This window comes from Notamacropus eugenii, chromosome 3 (assembly GCF_028372415.1).
Source record: "Notamacropus eugenii isolate mMacEug1 chromosome 3, mMacEug1.pri_v2, whole genome shotgun sequence".
Taxonomy (NCBI): domain Eukaryota; kingdom Metazoa; phylum Chordata; class Mammalia; order Diprotodontia; family Macropodidae; genus Notamacropus; species Notamacropus eugenii.
Window position 1 is genome coordinate 184,002,929 of NC_092874.1, and position 19,170 is coordinate 184,022,098.

The window sequence follows — 19,170 nt, forward strand, 5'->3', positions numbered from 1 at the left end:
TGTTTTTCAGGGACTTCCTCCCAGTTTTCACAGCCAGGGAGGACCTTTAAAAATATCAGATACTGGAGTTTTACTGAAAGCTACGTTTTACAAAATTTTAGAGTTGGAAGGGAACTTAAAGGTCATCTGATGGAATCTCTATCTGGAAAAGATTCCTTTAATATACCTCTCATTTTGTCTCATTATAGTAGCTATTTAAACAAACATTTAAAGAAATAATCATTATTTATGTAAGTGTTTAAACATATATTATGTGCTATACATTTAACCGCCTGGTAAGAAGCATATACAGTAGCCACAACTGAAAATTAGAATTTTCTCATTTGGAATATAGATTGGTCTATTCCAGCTCTGAAATGTGTTAACTCTGGGATTCTGCAGTCAGTATTAAATCATAAAACAAATTGTGGTGTATGCCAATTCTTATAATACCACTAGGAGAAGGAGAATTCAATTGATTCAAGGATTTATGGCTTCTGGGACTTATGTGTCATTTGACCAACAGACTAGAAACTTTCTACAATCCTCATGACCTTTCAAACTTCTCCAAAATAGGAAGAGACAAAACTACTTCAACTGTCTTCATGCTAAAAGGTGCAAACAACCCTAAAAGGTGAAAATATGATGAGCTAATAGCAGAGAAGGTTAATTTCTAACCCCTAATAAGCCCAGTTAGCACCCATTCCTCCATCAGTTATCAGACTCCTGCAGCAGGGCTGTACAAACCAATCCAAGCAACAGAGCTCAACTTTTTCTTTCTCTCCTCCTAGTGCAGGAGAAAGCCAAAAGGCCTAAGCTTGCTCTGGATAGAACTGCAGCATGACAGTACTTTGTGTTTCAGAAGTATTCAGTGAGAGAATTAAAGAACAGAGGAAACTGAGGCAGGATGCCAGGGTATGTGAAACATGTAGCAATCCACTAATACTGGAGGAAAAGGGACCACTATCAAAATGGGGTCAGTTTTGTCACCCTAGAAGTCACTTGTAGCAGATATTGAGACCAAAAAAGAGTGAATTGTCTAGTAGAAGTGGAGGCTTTGATGGTTTTCAGGTCTGACCCTCAGGGAAATTGTCATCACAGGAGTCAGAAAGTAAGCAATATGGGAATATAAGGGGGGAAAATAATATATTTGCCAAAGGTCTCAGAAAAAGTCAATTAAAGACCTTGAACCTAAGCAGATAAAACAACAAGGAAGATACTCATAATAGAAGAGAGTATGACCTCTAAATCCTTTAATCTAGTCTAGATATCTATGAATAGTTATTGCAAGACAATGGAAAATGAACCACTATCTGATGAAGTAGAGGAACCTTGCATTCTCAAGAGAATATGGAACCACAACAGCTTATTCCTGAATGGTTTGAAAAAAGAAGATGCATTGGGAAAGCAGAATTTATGGCATGAAAGTAGAAATAATTGGCAGAATTATTGGGGCAGCAAGGTGGAACAGTGTAGACAGAGTGCTGAGTTTAGAGTTAGGAAGATTTGAGTTCAAATCTGACCTCAGAAACTTACTAGCTGCATAACTTTGGGCAGGTCACAACCTCTTTTTGCCCAAGTTTTTGCAAACTGAGGATAGTGATAGTATGCACCTCCCAAGGTTGTTATGATGGTAAAATAAGATAATATGTGTAAATATATATTAAATGAAATAATATGTGTAAAGTGCTTTGCACAATGCTTGGCTTACTATGTGAGCTCTATATAAGTGTGATTTTTAGCTATTATTATTAGAGTAGAAAAGAATATATTAGAATATTGTAGAAAAACATGAAACAACAGTAACAAGCCTCACTAAAGAAATAAAAGAACAGCTGCTTGGGAATGCAAATACATAGAAGAAAAGGATCTGGAAGGAGAGAAGTGAAAAAGCAATAATGTTAAAAGAAGATATAATCCCTGTACCAGCAAAACGTATTGATCTTCAAGATGGGATGTGCAGAGGCAATTTATGGATCATGAATTTCCCAGAAGGACACAAATCAAAAAACATGAATGCCAGAATTCAAGAAATAATACAAGAAAACAACCCAGAACTTCTGAAAGCAGAAAAAAATTGCAGTTAAAATAAACTATAGATCACCTCCCAGAGGAAAAAAACAACTCCAGTTATAAACTCCAAGAAACATAGTAGTTAAATTTAACAATTCTAATGACAAACAACAAATTTTGCAAGCAACCAGGGGAAAACCTTCAAATATAAAGGAAAAGAACTCTGAATTAATCAGTAGCTATTCTGCACTTCGCAGAAATGGCATCAGGGATTTGAATAATATATTCAAAAGAGCACGTTGTGACTCAAGGTGACATACCTGTCAAACTTTAGCCTAACTTTTAATGAAAAAAAAAAAGGTAGCTTTTAAATAAAAAGGAAGAATTCAAAGCATGTCTATAAGGAAAACCAGATCTGAATAAATTTTTTGCTTTTTAAACAGTCTACAGCAGCAATATAAGACATTGGACAACCAAGGACAACCAAAAACGAATCTCAGAAAGACAAGTAATTTCTTCCTTAAAGTACACAAAAAGACAGAAGTGAAAGGGGAAGTCAAAATAAAAGAAGTGATGGAGAAACAGGGCTGAGACATCATGGCCAGACCTCATGCTATCCCACCTCCAGGTGACTCAGTGTTTTCTTGGGAACTAAATAACGGAATTGGAGGGTACTTAGAGCACTCATGCTGCCTCAAGAGAAAGGAAATTAGAGCTCCTGAGTGCAACCCACACCTAGGAGAGAGGGAGGACAGGGACATGGGAGAAAATACTCATGGGGAAACAAAAGGGCAGTAATGAACTGCATGATTAGGGGCATAGGAAAATTCCTCCTGTGGGACAATATTCTATTCTCCATATCTCCTGCAGGAATGAGTATTTCTGAGTGAGGCATGACAGAAAGAGGCTAGTGGGCAAGATTTACAACATTTTGTCTATAGAAACTGTTTAGAAGAGGGAACTCAAAATAAGTACTTTAAAACTCTTAATTCCTTGAGGAATACAGAGACTAAAGAAGGAATAATTAAGTATAAGGGCCATGAATCAAAGAATAAAAGTCTAAAATAGACAGAAATAGAAGATCAATAATGAAGAGGATGAGGGAAAAATCCATTATACAAAAAGGTATCAAAAATGAATTTGAAAACTAACAAACAGAACACATTGAAGAGGAGGATAGGTAGGGCAATTTTACTTGACTACTTAAACGAGAAGAAAACTAGAGAAAAAGAAGAAAGAAAATGGAACAAAAAAGCAAAACTCCAAAACTAGGAAAATAGCATAAAAAATTGAAGAGAGAAAAGACTTGAGGGTAAGGGGAAGAGAACTAGGGAGAATAAAGTTGGCTTCAAGTAGATTAAATTAAAATAACTGCTGAGACAAAGGACTGTCTTAATAGAAGAAGAGGAAGAAATCCTAATTTAAAATACCACTGTTATTCAGGTCAGTTATATTCTCCTCTTGACCTTATGGATTGCGGCACACTAGGCCCTTTGATCCTCTACTTTCTCTTGAAGTCTGTCCAAATTCATGTTTGTTGTTTCCATGATGCTATCTATCTTACATTTTGCCCATCCCATTATTAGAGACAAATTAGTTAGGTTTATTAAAAAGCTTAAACATTTTACCCACACCCATTCCCTTGTATAAATTTATACAAAAGCATAAATCTAACTCACATACTTTTAAATGTGAATATATTAAATGACCCAATTTAAATGAAAAAGAGTGATATATTGGATCAGATGCAAAACCCTATAATCTGTAGCTTACAAGAAACACACCAAAAAAGTTAAGGCATACACAAAAGTAAAAATATGAAGGGATAGGTCAAAATTTACCATGCATCAAGTGAATCTCAGAAAGCAGGGATTGAAATCGTTTTATAAAATAAAGCAAAAACAAAAATTCACAACAAAAAAAGAGATAAACAAGATGACTATGTTATGCTGAATGGAGCCATAGATAATGAACCAATAATAATATTAAGATTATATGTTCCTAATACCTTAGCATCTTAATTCACAAAAGAAAAAGCAATTGAATTGCAAGCAATTGTAGTCAGTAATTCAGTAGTGGAAGGAGTTTTCAAGGACCCTTTCTCAGTTTTGGATAAATCCAACAGAAAAACAAAGAAGATAAAATATAAAATTGAAAAAATTGTTGAGTAAAAATTTAGAGCTAAAAGACTCAGAATCTTTTAAATGGGATTGCTAGAATATTTGTGTTGTAAACAAATATTAAAGGTATTGTAAATAAACATTGGCATTGTAAACAAATGTTAAAAGGCAAAAATAATAAATACATCCTTTCCAGATTATGATATATGAATTGTAGTAAGAGAGCACCAACACAAGAAGACATAGACCAAATATAGATTTAAAAATGAATCCTGAATAATGAGTGGGTCACAGAAGTGAACATAGAAACAAGTAATAACTATGTGAAAGAAAATTATAAAGACATATCAAAATATCTGCAATGCAGCTAAAGCAATCCTCGGGAAAAATAATATCCTTACAGAAATACATTAACAAAATAGAAAAAGAGAAGATTAATGAACTGAATATGCATTCAAAAAATCAGAAAGCTAATAAATAAACCTAAAATAAGCACAAAAAGAGGAGAAATTAAAATTAAAGAAGTAATAGATTCACTGGAAACCAAAAATATTATAGATTTGATAAATAAAACTAAAAGCCAGTACTTTGATAAGACTAATAACATTGATAACTATGTGGAAGGGTAACCTAATTAAAGAAGAGGGCAGAAAATCAAATGAACAAAATAATAAATGAACAAGATAAAAACACTAAGTCAGAAGAAATTTTAAAAAATTATCTGTACCTAATATGAATACATACGTGTTACCAAAATTGAGAACACAAAGGAAATGGTGGAATATCTTCAAACATATGAAATACTAAAATTGACAGAAGACCAAATAAGGATCTTAAGCTATTCTCAGATAAATAAATAGAACCTCCCCCTCCCCCTTCATGATGGACTCACAAGACGATGCAAACTCTAAAAGTACAGTTAGTAACAATATGACACGTTATCCAAAAAATTGAAGAAAAATGCACCTTACTAGATTCCTTTTATCAGACCAATATAGTCCTAATATTTAAATCAGGAAATGGCAAATCACTGAGGAACTATGGAGCAATATTATTGATAAATATTGATTCAAAAATTCAAATAAAATCATGCAAACAGATAATACCAATTCATACAAGAGATCATTCATTGTAATCAAATTGGATTTATATCAAGAATGCAAGAATAGTTCAACATTAGGTAAAGAGAACATAAAACAATCCCAATTTGCTGACATGATGTTTTACTTAGAATCCTAAGGAATTAGCAAATATACCAATTGAGAGAATTAATAGCTTCAGCAAAGTTGTAGGCTACAAAATAAACTCTCAAAATAAATAACAATTCTATTTAAAAATTTTAAAACTATACTTTTTAGCTTTCTTTTTTCTTTTGAGTTCCCAACTCTGTCCCTCGCTTTAGCCCCTACCCCACCCACTGAGAAAGTAAGCCATATGACACTCACACATGTGAAGTCATGGTGTTATTCACCTCTAGATTGAAAAGTGATGAACTCTTAATACAGACTGAAGCATATATATATGTATATAATGTATGTTATATATAAATATATTATATATAAATATTACATATATGTAAATATATGTATATATTATGTATATGTTCATTTTTACTTCATTTTCTTTATTTTTCTTCCTTTTTTGCAACATGGCTATTATGGAAACATGTTTTACATGACTTCACATGTATAATGAACATGCTTTTGCGTGCTTTCTCCATGGGTGCCCTTTCGGCATAGTTACAAATTATTCTCTAGAATGGCTAGACATAATATATCAACAGCGCATTAATGTACCTATTTTCTACACCTCCAGCATTTGTCATTTTCCTTTTCTGTCATATCAGCCAATCTTATAGGTGTGAAGTGGTACATCAGAGTTGTTTTAATTTTCATTTCTCTAATCCATGGCTTCTGAAAATTTTTTTTTCCACTCATAATTCCTTAAATAATTCTTAAAAGATGGCTCGTGACCACATAGGAGCCTAATATTGGTTAGTAATCAGTAGTGATTTAGAGCATTTTTATATGACTACAGATAGTTTTGATTTCTTCTTCTGAAAAATTCCTATTCATATCCTTTGACCATTTATCAATTGGAAAATGCCTCATTTTTTTTGTAAATTGGGTTCAGTTCCCTGTATATTTGAGAAATGAAGCCTTTATCAGAGAAACTTGCTGTAAATTTCTGCTCTCTAGTTTCCTGTTTGATTTCTAATTTTGGGTGCATTGGTTTTGTTTATGGAAAACTTTTTTTAATTTTTTTGGTAATCAAAATTATTCTTTTTACATCCCGTGATCCTCTCTAGTTCTTGTTTGGTTATAAACTCTTTCTTTATCCATAATCTTACAGGTAATTTTTTCCATGCTTTCATAATTTTTTAATATCATCTATTATGTCTAAATCATGTACCCATTTTGACCTAATTTTCTAGTTCTTGTGGAGACTGTTTTCCAGTTTTCCTACCAGTTTTTGTCAAATAGTGAGTACTTACTCCAAAACAACTTGCTTTGGTTTGGACACATATTATGAAATTAATGTTTCAGGAAACAACTATAACCTGAGAGGATAATGGGGGAAATTATCACCACGTTAAAAATAAAACAATAAAAACACACCTTAAAAAGAGAAAAAAATAATTTATGACCTGTAAATGAGAATCAATTATTCATTTATGGGAAATGATGAAAATTGCCACAAAACAGATTACTTTGTTTTGGAAGTGCATTATGAAATTAATGTTTCAGGAAATGATTACTACAGTCTAACCTGAGTCATCTCTCTAGTTATACCTCTGGGAGGACTGTTTCATAACTGTCTTTTTGAAAAAAATTTTATTTTCTTCCCAATTGCATTTAAAGACAATATTCAACATTCATCTTTAAGAAATTTTGAGTTAAGAAATTTTCTCTTCCTCCTGCACCTCTCCCCTCCCTGAGAGGATAAGCAATTTGGTATAGGTTATACATATTCAATTATGCAAAGCATATGGTTATATTAGTCATGTTGTAGAAGAAGACACAAACCCAAAGGAAAAAGTTCCATGAAAAAAATGCAGAAAGAGAAAAATAATATACTTTAATCTGCTTTCAGACTTAATAAGTTTTTTTTTTCTGAAAGGGGGGATAGCATTTTTCATGATGAGTCCTTTCAAATTATCTTGAATCATTTTATTGCTGAGAATAGCAAAGACCTTCACAGTTGAACATCACACAATATTGCTGTTAATATGTATAATATTCTGATTCTACTCCCTTTATTTTGCATTAGTTCATATAAATATTGGCAAGTTTTCCTGAAATCAGCCTGTTTATCATTTTTTATAGTACTGGAATGTTCCATTATCACAGCTGTCTTTTGAAAACCATTCTCTTAAAGGAAACTGAACAGTAATATAGTTAAGTTTAATCTATAGAGTAAGAAAAAATTTAAGCTCTTTGTTTAATGTCTTTGATTTGTGATAAGCTGTTCCTAAAAAGAACTAAATTATTTATTCCTATCTGGAAAGAAATGTATAACATAATTGAACTATATGTTTTATACATGTATATGTGTGTATATAATGTATATGTACATGTGATGTATATATACATGTGTATATACACATATATATAGCGTTCCACTAGGCAAATCAGCTACAGTAAACAATGGTAATTGTGTCTATTTTTTCTCTTTAAGGATGATGAATAACTGACAGTCAATTTGGAAAACTTGGGCCAAAATGTCATAGATAGTTACACTATTAAAGCAATTAGTTTGAATATCTATTTCTTAATTTATATTTTTTTGGTTTGTCTCCCATTTCCTAGAAATTATGCTTCTTGTAGCTTTAAATATCACAGACTATTACTAAAAAAATGATTGATGATTCTTTAGGAAGTTTGCAACAGAAACTTAACCATGTGGATGATGAAAATCAATCCTCCAATAATACAATTAATAATTACTATTGTTATTGCTAATAACAAACTATATTTTATGATTATATATAATATTACACGATGTTTTCTTTTCCCTTTCCTGAGTTCTTAAAGGCTGTGTATGCCACTGCAGTAAAAGCTTTGACAGGTTATACGAAGCTAGGATGGCTTTGAATATTCACCTAGTGGTATCTTATATGACTATCATATAAGGACCAGCTTTGCTAAATTTGAGGAGGTTTTGCACAGTCAATAATAGTTGCTCACAGGATAATACTTGTTTTTAGTCATTGTAATTATTGAATATGTCATCTGAATTAAAGAGGGATTTGAATGCAGCCTAAACTCTCTCACCTTAATTGAGTGGCAAATCCTTGGGTGGGAAATCACTGGTTTACCAAAAGGAATCACAAATTTATTCTTCTTTCTTTTACTTTTCCAACTAATTTTATTTAGTTTCTACTGTATGTATGTTACTATGTTAAGACTAAAAATGCTTTATACAGTGTTTTATAAAGGACTCTCATTTCAGCTTGATACTCACAGGAACCCTGAAATGTATGCATCAGACATGATATTAGTATGTGTGATCGTGAAAAATTGACTCATTCTGGTTATTTTTATGAACATTTTCATAGCTTGGAAAGTTACAGGATATTTGCCTATGCAATGCTGTATGAACCATTGCAACATTTTAGTTGCTAGAATCAATTACCAACGTAATAGATACCAGTTAAAATTTCTGATTTTCTTTCAGAAAAAAGCAGCAGACCATCCCAAGAGAACTCCTTCTATTTGGTTAGCAATGTACAAGGCCTTTGGGCGACCGATCCTGCTGAGCAGTACATTCCGCTATTTGGCTGACCTTTTGGGCTTTGCTGGACCTCTCTGTATTTCTGGAATAGTTCAGCGTGTAAATGACACTGTGGGAGCAACAGAGGGAGTAAGTTTGTGGTGCATTATTGTCACATAGCTTCTTTGTTATTTTCTTTTTTGTACTTTCTAAAATGTTTATTTTCAGAGAATTTTATGTGTGTAAAAGAAGATGGATTAACCTTTGTAAGGAAGAAATATTCTTTAGGTACCTATAAATGGGTCAAACAATAATTTTTTCTTGATTTAGAATTAGAAGAAAGCCAGGCACGCCCTTATATGCACCCTTGATTTTAGCTTGGAGAATTTAGATTGGATAAAAAAAAGGATGAGTAAAATATTTAAAATTCTATAGTAGGCACTTACCATGACCTAGGCATAAAGAATACTGTCATGGGCTAAACCTCAAAAAGAGCAGGCTGAGGAAGAATGCTAAGGACAACAAAAAAGAGGATTTTTTTGTTTTATTTATGGCATGAATAGGAGCATCAAAAAAGGAAGAGGACTAATGCTCAAGGTAGTGGTAGAGGTGATGGTAATAGATTATAGAGAGAATAGAAAACTGTTCAGCTCCTATCGTATTTCTGTTTTCTCTTCCAAAAGCAATGATCTTTAGACTGGAAAGGACAAATTAAAATAGCTAATAGATAGTTGGGGGAAGGTCATCAGGACCAGAGAAGGGTAAATGTTTCCCTAATTCTATACTGCATTAATTTTTTTAAGAAGAGAATGGAATCTACAGTTAGTTTGACTTAAATTCCTGGCATAATTCTAGAGCATATTATTAAATCATTGACAATAGAGTCAGGGATCATGAAGAGCTAACATTTCTTTGTCAAGAATTTGTCAAGTCAGATAGTAACCTTGTTTCATTTTATGGCAGGGTTATTAGACTGCCATAGAAATACTTCCCTATATTTTAGCAAAATATTTGACAGTGTTTCTCTGATACTCTTATGGAAGAGATGGTAAGATATGGATTACATGAGAATACAATTTAAAACTAAGACTTGGTTGAATGGCTGAACTCAAAGACAAGGCACTTTAGAAGGAGGTCATTAGTAGAGTATGCTAGGTATCTGTGCTTGGCCCTATACCTGTGACTAGGTATAGATAGTATAGATGGCAGGATTATCAAATTTATAAATGACATAAAAGTAGGCTATCTCTGTTCTATTGTTTCAGTCATATCCAACTTTTGTGACCTCATTTTGAGATTTTCTTGGCAAAGATACTGGAGTGGTTTACCATTTCCTTTTCCAGGTCATTTTACAGTTGAGAAAATGAGTCAGACAGGGTCCAAATGACTTGCCCAAGGTCACACAGCTAGCAAATGTGTGAGGCCAAATTTTAATTCAGGTCTTTTTGACTCCAGGTCCAGCTCTCTATTCACTGCGTTACCTAAAATCAGAAGAGATAGCCAATATGCTAAATGAGACTTAGGATTAAATAAAAGATCTCAACAGGACAGGGATCCCATTCACATCCCATTTAGGACACTAAGCACATATTGGATATGGCCTGGGAATTTGTTTGACTGTAAGGCTCTTGAACTCTGAAATTACATGATTTTATCAATCAAAAATAACTGCAGGGTTACAAATTTGATGGTTGGGAGTGTGGTGGTACCATCAATAGAAATGGATTGTCATGTTTTATTTCAACACTAGGAATTTTTTATACTGGGGTAATTGAGTCAACTCTTCTAGTCATCAATTATACTTGATTTTTAAACAAATATTATTGTGTGATTATTATTCTAAATTAGGTTTGTAATATTGGTTTTTATATATTAGCTTTTAAAAAGTCATAATTTCCCCTAAGCTTGAACACATTGACCAGTTTAATCCTTTCTAACACTAAATTACCCTCAAACTGATTTATTTCATTGCTCTAAGTACAACACATGAGAATATATTTAAATCATATATGCTCACCATATATCATCATAATTGCAGGCATGGTGGCACATGCAATCCTGCTTATTGGGAAGACTGAGTAGAAGTGAATCTCTTGAGTTCAGGAGTCCTGAACTCCAGTGGACTGTGTTCTTCTGATATTTGCAAGAAATTTGGTATCAATATAGTAAACCTCTGAGAGAGGGGAGCCACCATGTTGCTTGAGGAGGGACAAACTGGAAACAGAGCAGCTTAATGCTCTTGGGCAAGATAGAGATATCCAGTCTTTAAACACAGACACACACAAGAAGAACAACAACTCTCTTCTGGAATAATTGATTAAGGGTTTTCAAGTCATCTTAACTGCGCCACTGCACTTTGAACTACGAAGGTTTGAGTCTGGAGTTATTTTTGATTCATAGAATCAGGAAGTCTAAGAGCTTTAAGAGCCCTCAGTGGACATTTAGTCCAAGCCATTCATATCCCATATCTACCTTAAAGGTCAATTTGAATTATCATGTGCCTCAGCTGGCACTGTTGATGGAAAATTCAAAATAACTGTACTATATTATATAGTGTTTTGAAGACTTGAGAGAACAAAGATTCCCAAGCAACTAAAACTCATCTGCTTGTGTTCATTAAACCTATTTTGATTTAGGTCTTGTGAAGCTGACCTCATATTTCTTTAAAGGCTGATATTACTTTTGTAGCAAGTTTTTATAATTTCATTTAATTAGTTGATCAAATATTATGTGCAGAGTACTGTGCTTTAGATCATGGCAGTCCCAAAGGAAATGTACGATTTGGGCTTTGCCCTCAAAGTGTTTAGAGTCTAGTTGATTATGTATAATATATACATTAAATGAGACAGGATACAACAAAGTGTTCAGTTCAGTGCTAGAGGTAAGTCCAGTTGGAGTTGGAAATAGGAAAAATCAGTTAAATTGATAATCTTTTCATTTAATGCGGTGAAATTCAATGAGCATTAACTGGGAAGTTGCCTAATGTAGTGGTTAGAAAGCCTTGCAGTCAGGAGATCTGAGTTTAAGTCAGAATTCTAACACATGCTAGTTTTGTGTCCCTAGACAAGTTGCTGAAGTTCTTAGTGCCCTAGGCATCTCTCTAAAACTTTAAATTCTACAACCTATTGGTTCTGGCAGAGGGAATTTCCTCACTAGGAACTCCCTACACAGGTGAAAGAAAGTATGTGCCTGGATTTTTTCTTAAAGCCTGCCTGTTATGAGCAAGGCACTGTAGATACAAAAACAAAATGGCAAAATAGTCCCTACTTCAGTATCTCACATTCTACTAGGAGATACAACATACTCATAATTAATTTTATTTATGTTAAATTATATTTATGTTATATTACTTATATTAAGTTATGTTTATTTTGTATATTAAATATTATACCAATAATTTATTTTAATATAATTTGATGAAAGAGAAGACACTACAACTAGGATGATTAGAGAAGGCTTCCTCTGACACTTGAGATAAGTCTCAAAGGAAGCTGAGAAGAGGCTAAGAGACAGAAGTGAGAAGGGAACTACATTCCAGGTGTGTATAAAAGCATAGATGCAAGAGACAAGACCAACCTCAGAAAGTAGCAAGCAGGCCAACGTAATTGAATTACAGAGTATGTGAAGTAGAGGATAATGAAATGTCTGAAAAGGTAAACTGGATTCATGCTATGATGGGTCTTCAAGGAGATTACCACGCTGAAGAGTTTTTATTTTTTTCTAGAGATAATAAGGATGACAAAAGTTTCTTAAGTAGAGGAGTGACATGGTCAGACCTGGTTTTGGGGAAGATTATTGTGGCAGTCATGGAGAATAATGCAATACTTGTATTTATAAGATCATATGTAATTTTGAAGAAGAAACAGTCAAAATAAATTCAAAGGATATTAGATTTAGAGCTGTAAAGTGCCTTAGTGGCGTTGGAAGTATAGCATAATGTATGTTTACTTTTTTGATGACATGTTTTGCCTCCTTTTTACATTTAAGGTAGTTCTTCCTCTAAATAATTTTATAGTTGTCATACCAGGTACTATACCAGGTGTATTCGCTTTCCTCATTTTTTTTCTTTTTTAATGGCAAGTCTTCAGGTTCACTTACCTCAAAGGAATTCCTTGAAAATGCTTATGTGTTAGCTGTGCTTCTATTCCTGGCCCTGATTCTACAAAGAACGTTTTTACAGGCCTCCTACTATGTCACCATAGAAACTGGCATTAATCTTCGTGGAGCTTTGCTGGTAAATACATGCTTTAATATATTTGTGACTTCAAAATAGATCTAATTACAATAATATCCACAATTTTTATGATCTGTTTTCTTTAAATTAACTTCCAGAGAGTATAATAAAGATAAATGATAGGAATGTTTATTATTTTGTAGTCTTCATCACAATTCATTTTATTCCAAGAAATGATGGCTGAGTATTTAGCTACCTACTTCATGTTTCATTTCATAATATATACTAAGATCATAATTATAGGAATTCTATTTCATAGAAGTTATAGAGAAAAAATGAATAAAACATGCATCTTCAGTCCAAATAACGAGTTTAAAAATAGACTTTTGAATCCTGTATATCTCTTGATTTAGCCTTCTCATTTAATAATAAAGTAACCTTTATTAATTTTATGTTTCATTTCTTTCTTATAGGCTATGATATACAATAAGATCCTGAGGCTTTCTACATCCAATTTGTCCATGGGTGAGATGACTCTAGGGCAAATCAATAATTTGGTCGCCATAGAAACTAACCAGCTCATGTGGTTCTTGTTCCTGTGTCCTAATCTATGGGCCATGCCTGTTCAGGTAGAGCATCAAAGTAAGGTTTTTAATTTGTTAAAAAAAAAAAAAGAAGTGGAAAGTCAGCTTACTAAGAGCTTTTTGGGGAATTGTCAAAAAAAACCTCCTTTACTTTAGCATTAGTCTTCCATACTGAAAAGCGGAACTGTGGAGGGTGAAAGATGAAATGACTGAGAAAACAAAGGTTCAATCTTCTGAGCATATTGATTTATTAAGAAACACATGGCAATTGCCCAAGAAACTGGCACCAGACTGTTTTAGCTTAGTTGTGTACCTCAAACACAGAGGAATACTGACTTTTGTATATTAAAAACAATCAAATAAGATCAATTAATTAAAAAGAAACAGTATGATATTAGGTAGTTGATTTCTAATTGAAGGAAAGATTAAGGATTCTCCAAGTTGAGAGGGAGAGAGTGAACAGGCACAATTCCCTGAAATCAGAAGAGTGTCACACTATCACTGTCTGTAAACTGTCAAAGAAATGTGGAAATGATAGTATGGGGCCAGTTTTCTGATAAAATATATGAGCTGCTTGAGATACTTAATTGTGGGAAAATTTCTTGCATCAATTTTAGGTTCGGACTGGGTTTCTGGTCATGCTAATTTAGGTCTTTGGTTAAAGGTCTTTCAGTAGCAGGTAGAAGTGGTTCAGCTTCCTAGCCACTCAGAGCTAGGTTCAAACAATGCAGTAAGGTTTTCTCCCAGTTCCCAAAACTAAATAAAATTTTTTTCATATGATAGAAATTGGACTAGACCCAAAACTGAATAGAAAAGGAACTGAGCTAGTTCCAGAATTGAGTCACAAGATGGAGTCGATGTGGTTCACTTAATTCCATAATAAACCACTTGCAGATCTAATTCCCTCAATTCCCTCAGAACACAAATATAATCTTAAGTATGTATGTCGTCCCATGTCTTAATCCAATGCCTCATTTTGACTTGGACATGACACAGGGCTGCTGAATACTTTGACAGTGGAGAAAAACTTCGATAGGTCCTACTTAGAAGTAATACTTAAAGTATAATCCTGGTGACTGTGTCTGTCTTCTGAAGAATCACTCAGTTAAGTTTGAATAAACTTATCCCCAGGCTATCCACAGCCTACCTTCAAATATATCTTTGGAAAAAGCCTTCCATCCACTGGTTAACCAGTAATTGCTACCTTTTTGGACATCTAGATGACTTCTTAACTCTTCTGGCTCCATTTTACGTACTCAACCAACTATGACTAAATGCCATTTTTTATCAGAAATTTTTGAAGAGAAGGGGTTTTACTTGGTAGAGATTTTAGATGTAGGAGAGAATATAAAATTGACACTCCCTTGACTTAAGCAAACAGTATTTTCTGTGGCCCTTTAGGAAATAGAATCCTAACTGGTTTTTGTCTTTCAGTCATTTTTTTCAATATCTTTTTTTGCACCAAGTTTATTCTAGGAACTTGATGGGTTACAGTAGTCTCTAAAAGTTTGTACTGTCCTGCGAGCCAAGAGTCTTTTCTCATACTAGCTGTTCTGCCTCCTTTTCCAGTCAATGTGTGTTCAGTGCAGCCAGGTTTTTATTTTTGGTCACGTTTACAATAATTACTAAATGTGGGCATATGGGAGCAAAAGGGCTGTCTTTGTTCTCTCCTGTCTTCTAACTCCAAACTTTCCTTTTCTAAGCTTTATTTGGCTTCTAAAATTCTTCTAGTCCCCAGGTGAAAGACACAGGGTAGCTTTTAAATCTAATGTCTCCCACTTGCACAATCAGCAGGGGAGCCCATTTTTTTGCTTTGATAAATGTTTTAGGATTTTCAGCCAGTTACAGATCTCTAAACCCTGAGGTAGGATTTTTTAAAAAATAAAGTAATTAAAACCAGGGTTAGGGGGAGTCTCGTTTATCAAATAAATGATGTAATACAATCTGGAATTCCAAAATTCCAAATAAAGAAATTTTACTTAAAAAATTTTTTTTTGGCAAAATCAGTTCTCAAAGATCATCTTTCAGATCAGAGGAATTTCAAGATATGTCAGTGGCTACTATGAAATAGATCCTTGAAATACTGAAGTAGGAAACATTTAAGAAAATCTAGTTTATTTAAAACAATTTGATCTAGAAGTTGGGAATTGTAAAAATACAGCTTGAATTGAGAATACCAGGATCTTTGTTTAGCCTCTGTCAACTAAGTATGCAAACTTGAGTAAATCACTTATTTTATTTGGGCCTCATTTTTCTCATCTGTAAAATAAGGAGGATCTCTTAGGTCACTTTCAATCTTGTCTGTGGATTCCTAAAAATCTTGACAACCAGAGAGCTGAGTACAGTATTTGTGTACCAAAAGATTCTTCACATAAAAAAAATTAACTACTAGTTTCCATTCTATTATTAATGCACAAAGGAGTCATAGTTTCATCAGCATGGGTAATGCTAATCTTCTACAACTTTATAAGTGGTCTTTGAGAATTCTAGTGACCAAAAAAAATATCATTGCCCAGAAACCATCTGCTGATTACTCTCCAAACTAATGAGGTTGGTCCTTAGCATATATACATACAAACACACACACATACATGTATATATATGTATATATATGAATGTGTGTGTGCATATGTATACACACATATATACATAAACACGCACATATATACATATTTTTAAAACTATATACTTGTTTCTACATCCATTTATAATCTCTTTCTCCTACTGAAAAAACCAAAAAGAAAACATCTATCACAAACATGTATAGTACAAGTTAACAAATTTTCGTATTAGCCATGTTCCAAATGTATGTTTCTCTTTGTATTTTGGATTTATCACATCTTCTGCAGAGGGTGAGTGGCATGTTTCATCTTTAGTCTTCTCGTCTCAGGGTTTATTATTGAAATGACCAGTGCTCAAAAATCTTTTTAAAGTTTTTTTCCCTTAGAATGTTGTTGCCATTTTATAAATTATTCTAGTTTTGTTTAGTTTGCTCCCAGTCAGCTCATAGAGGTCTCTTGCCGGTTTCCTCTGAAACTGTCCCTTTTGTAATATTTTTTAATGACTCAGTAGGATTCTGTTACGTGCATATACTCTAATTTGTATAGCTGTTTTTTTGGAGGGGAGAAGGCAGGGCAGTTGGGGTTAACTTATTTGCCCGAGATCACACAGCTACTAAGTGTCAAGTGTCTGAGGGTAGATTTGAACTCAGGTCCCCCTGACTCCAGGGCTGATGCTGTATTCACTGCGCCACCATGCTGCCCCTAGAGCTTTTCTAAAATAAGAGTATGAGCCCTTAGTTTCCAATTTTTTGGCTACTCTAATAAGAACAGTTATAACATTTTCAGTACATATAGATCTTTCCCTCTGTCTCTGCTATCTTTGAGGTAAAAGCCTACTAGCAGTACAGATAAGTGTGCATTTAGTAAGATGTTGAACATCATTCTAAATTGCTTTTCACAATAACTGCATTGGTTTACAACTCCAGCAGACAGTGCATTAGTGTACCTGCTTTCCTGAAGCCCTTCCAACATTTATTGTTTTCCTCTTCTGTCATTTTTTACTAGTCTGATTGGTGTGTAGAATCTCAAAGTTGCTTTAGTTTGCATTTTGTTAATTATTAGTAATTTAGAGCCTTTTTATAAGGTTATGGTTGGCTTGAATTTCTTTCTTTGAAAACTGCCTTTTCATGGAAGAATGCCATTGTTTTATAAATTTGGATTAAGTCCTATTATATACTTTGGATATAAGATTTTTTTCAGAGAAACCTGATGCAAACATTTTTTAATTTACCTGTTTCCCTCTTGATTAAAAAACTATTTTAGATGTTTGTGCAAAAACTTTTAAGTTTGCATAATCAAAATTGCATATTTTAATGTATGTGATCCTCCTATTTGTTTAGTCATTGATGCTTTTTCTATCCATATCAAATAGGATCTGATATGTAACTTATTAATTGGAACTCTAATTGTTTTTATACTGTGATTTTAAATCTACCCTGTGTCCATATCTTGGCATATGGTGTGAGGTATAGGTCTAAACTTAATTTATGCCAGACGTGTTCCATGTTTCTGGAAATTTTTGTTAACTAGTGAGTCTTTCCCCTAGTAACCGAGGTCTTCAGCTTCATAAAGCACTGTGCTACTATACTTGTTTGCTTCTCTGTATTTTGTTTGTAAACTCTTCCACTGATTGATTTCTCTCTCTTTTAACTAATACCAAATTATTTTAGTGTTACCTAAATCTGGTACTACTCCACTATCTTCTTCTCCCCTTTTTTCACTGTTTCCCTGCTTTTTGATCAATTTTTTACCCCCCATATAAATTTCATTTTTTAATTTCTATAAAACAATCTTTTTGTAGTTGGATTCATACTGTACTATATAAATAAATGAATATATGTAATATTATTTTATTATATTAGTTTGAACAATCCATGAGTAATTAATGTTTTTCTAATTATATTGGCCTTGCATTATTTCTGCAAAGTATGGCTTTTGGATTCATATATTTTCTGGGTAGCTTGGTAAATGTATTCTTAAAGCTTCTGTAGTTATCTTGAATGGGATTTCTCTTTCTACCTCTTCTTGCTGTGTTTTCTTGGTAGTATAAAGGAATACTAATGATATTTGTGGGTTTGTTTTAGATCTTGCAACTTTGCTGAATTTATTGTTTCAATCAATTACTGGTTATCTCCTTGAGGTTTTCTGAATAATCATATTCTGCAAAAAGCATTAATTTTATTTCCTCTTTGCTTATACTTTTAATTTCTCTTTCTTACTTATATAGCTAGCATTTCTAGGAGGTATTCTTGTTTCTCTCTTGATCTAATTGGAAAAGTCTCTAACTTTTTCCCAATGTTTGCTCTTGGGTTTAGATAAATAGTATTTAAAATATTAAGAAAAATTTAAAAAATAAACATGCTGAATTTTATTAAAAGCTTTTCAGCATCTAATTATAAAATAATATGGTTTTATTTTTATATTAACATCTAAGAGGTATATATAAGAAGTCGTTGTGACCTTGGGAAACTCAGTTCATCTCACTATGCCTCAGTTTCCTCACATGTAAAGTGAGGGGTTTTGACTATATGGCCCCTATTATTCCTTCTGTCCTTAAAGCTATGATGGTATAATCAATGCTTAATATTGATTAAGCTTTGGCAGGAAGTTGTGATACTCAAGGACAATATCTGTATTTTTCCATATCTTGTAATAGATCAAGTTGAAATGATCACAATTGTTGCTTTCTTATTTCTAGCCCTTTAAAAAATTTCTGCTGATTTTAAACTTTGCTTTGTGTCATGTATCATCAACATCAAATAGGCCATTTGGTTAGAGTCTGGATTGTGTGCAGGGACACATTGTAGAATGACAGTCTCGATTCAGATTTCCCCTGGTTGCCCTCCCTCTTTGCTTAAAAAGATCAGATATTTAATGACTAAAGAGATTTCTAGGTCTTTTGATTTCTTTGTTGTGTTGACTGCTTGATGTTGATTAAATTCTAAAGAAAGTGGTGATGAGCGTAGTTAATGTTTATGTCTTTTTCTATGTGTTATTTTAGTAGGTTAGGTTGCATCTATTGCAAG

General features: G+C 33.2%; 1 protein-coding gene across 6 annotated transcripts in view; it reads left to right on the forward strand.

The window, feature by feature from the left end:
* ABCC9 (ATP binding cassette subfamily C member 9) overlaps window positions 1–19,170 on the forward strand; it is a 195,277-nt gene that overhangs the window by 30,896 nt on the left and 145,211 nt on the right. For all 6 annotated transcript variants that reach the window (XM_072653528.1, XM_072653532.1, XM_072653530.1 and 3 more), the window contains 3 exons: window positions 8,790–8,975; window positions 12,907–13,059; window positions 13,473–13,628. In XM_072653528.1, coding sequence (XP_072509629.1) covers window positions 8,790–8,975; window positions 12,907–13,059; window positions 13,473–13,628 — 495 coding nt within the window. The remainder of the gene's footprint in view (window positions 1–8,789; window positions 8,976–12,906; window positions 13,060–13,472; window positions 13,629–19,170) is intronic.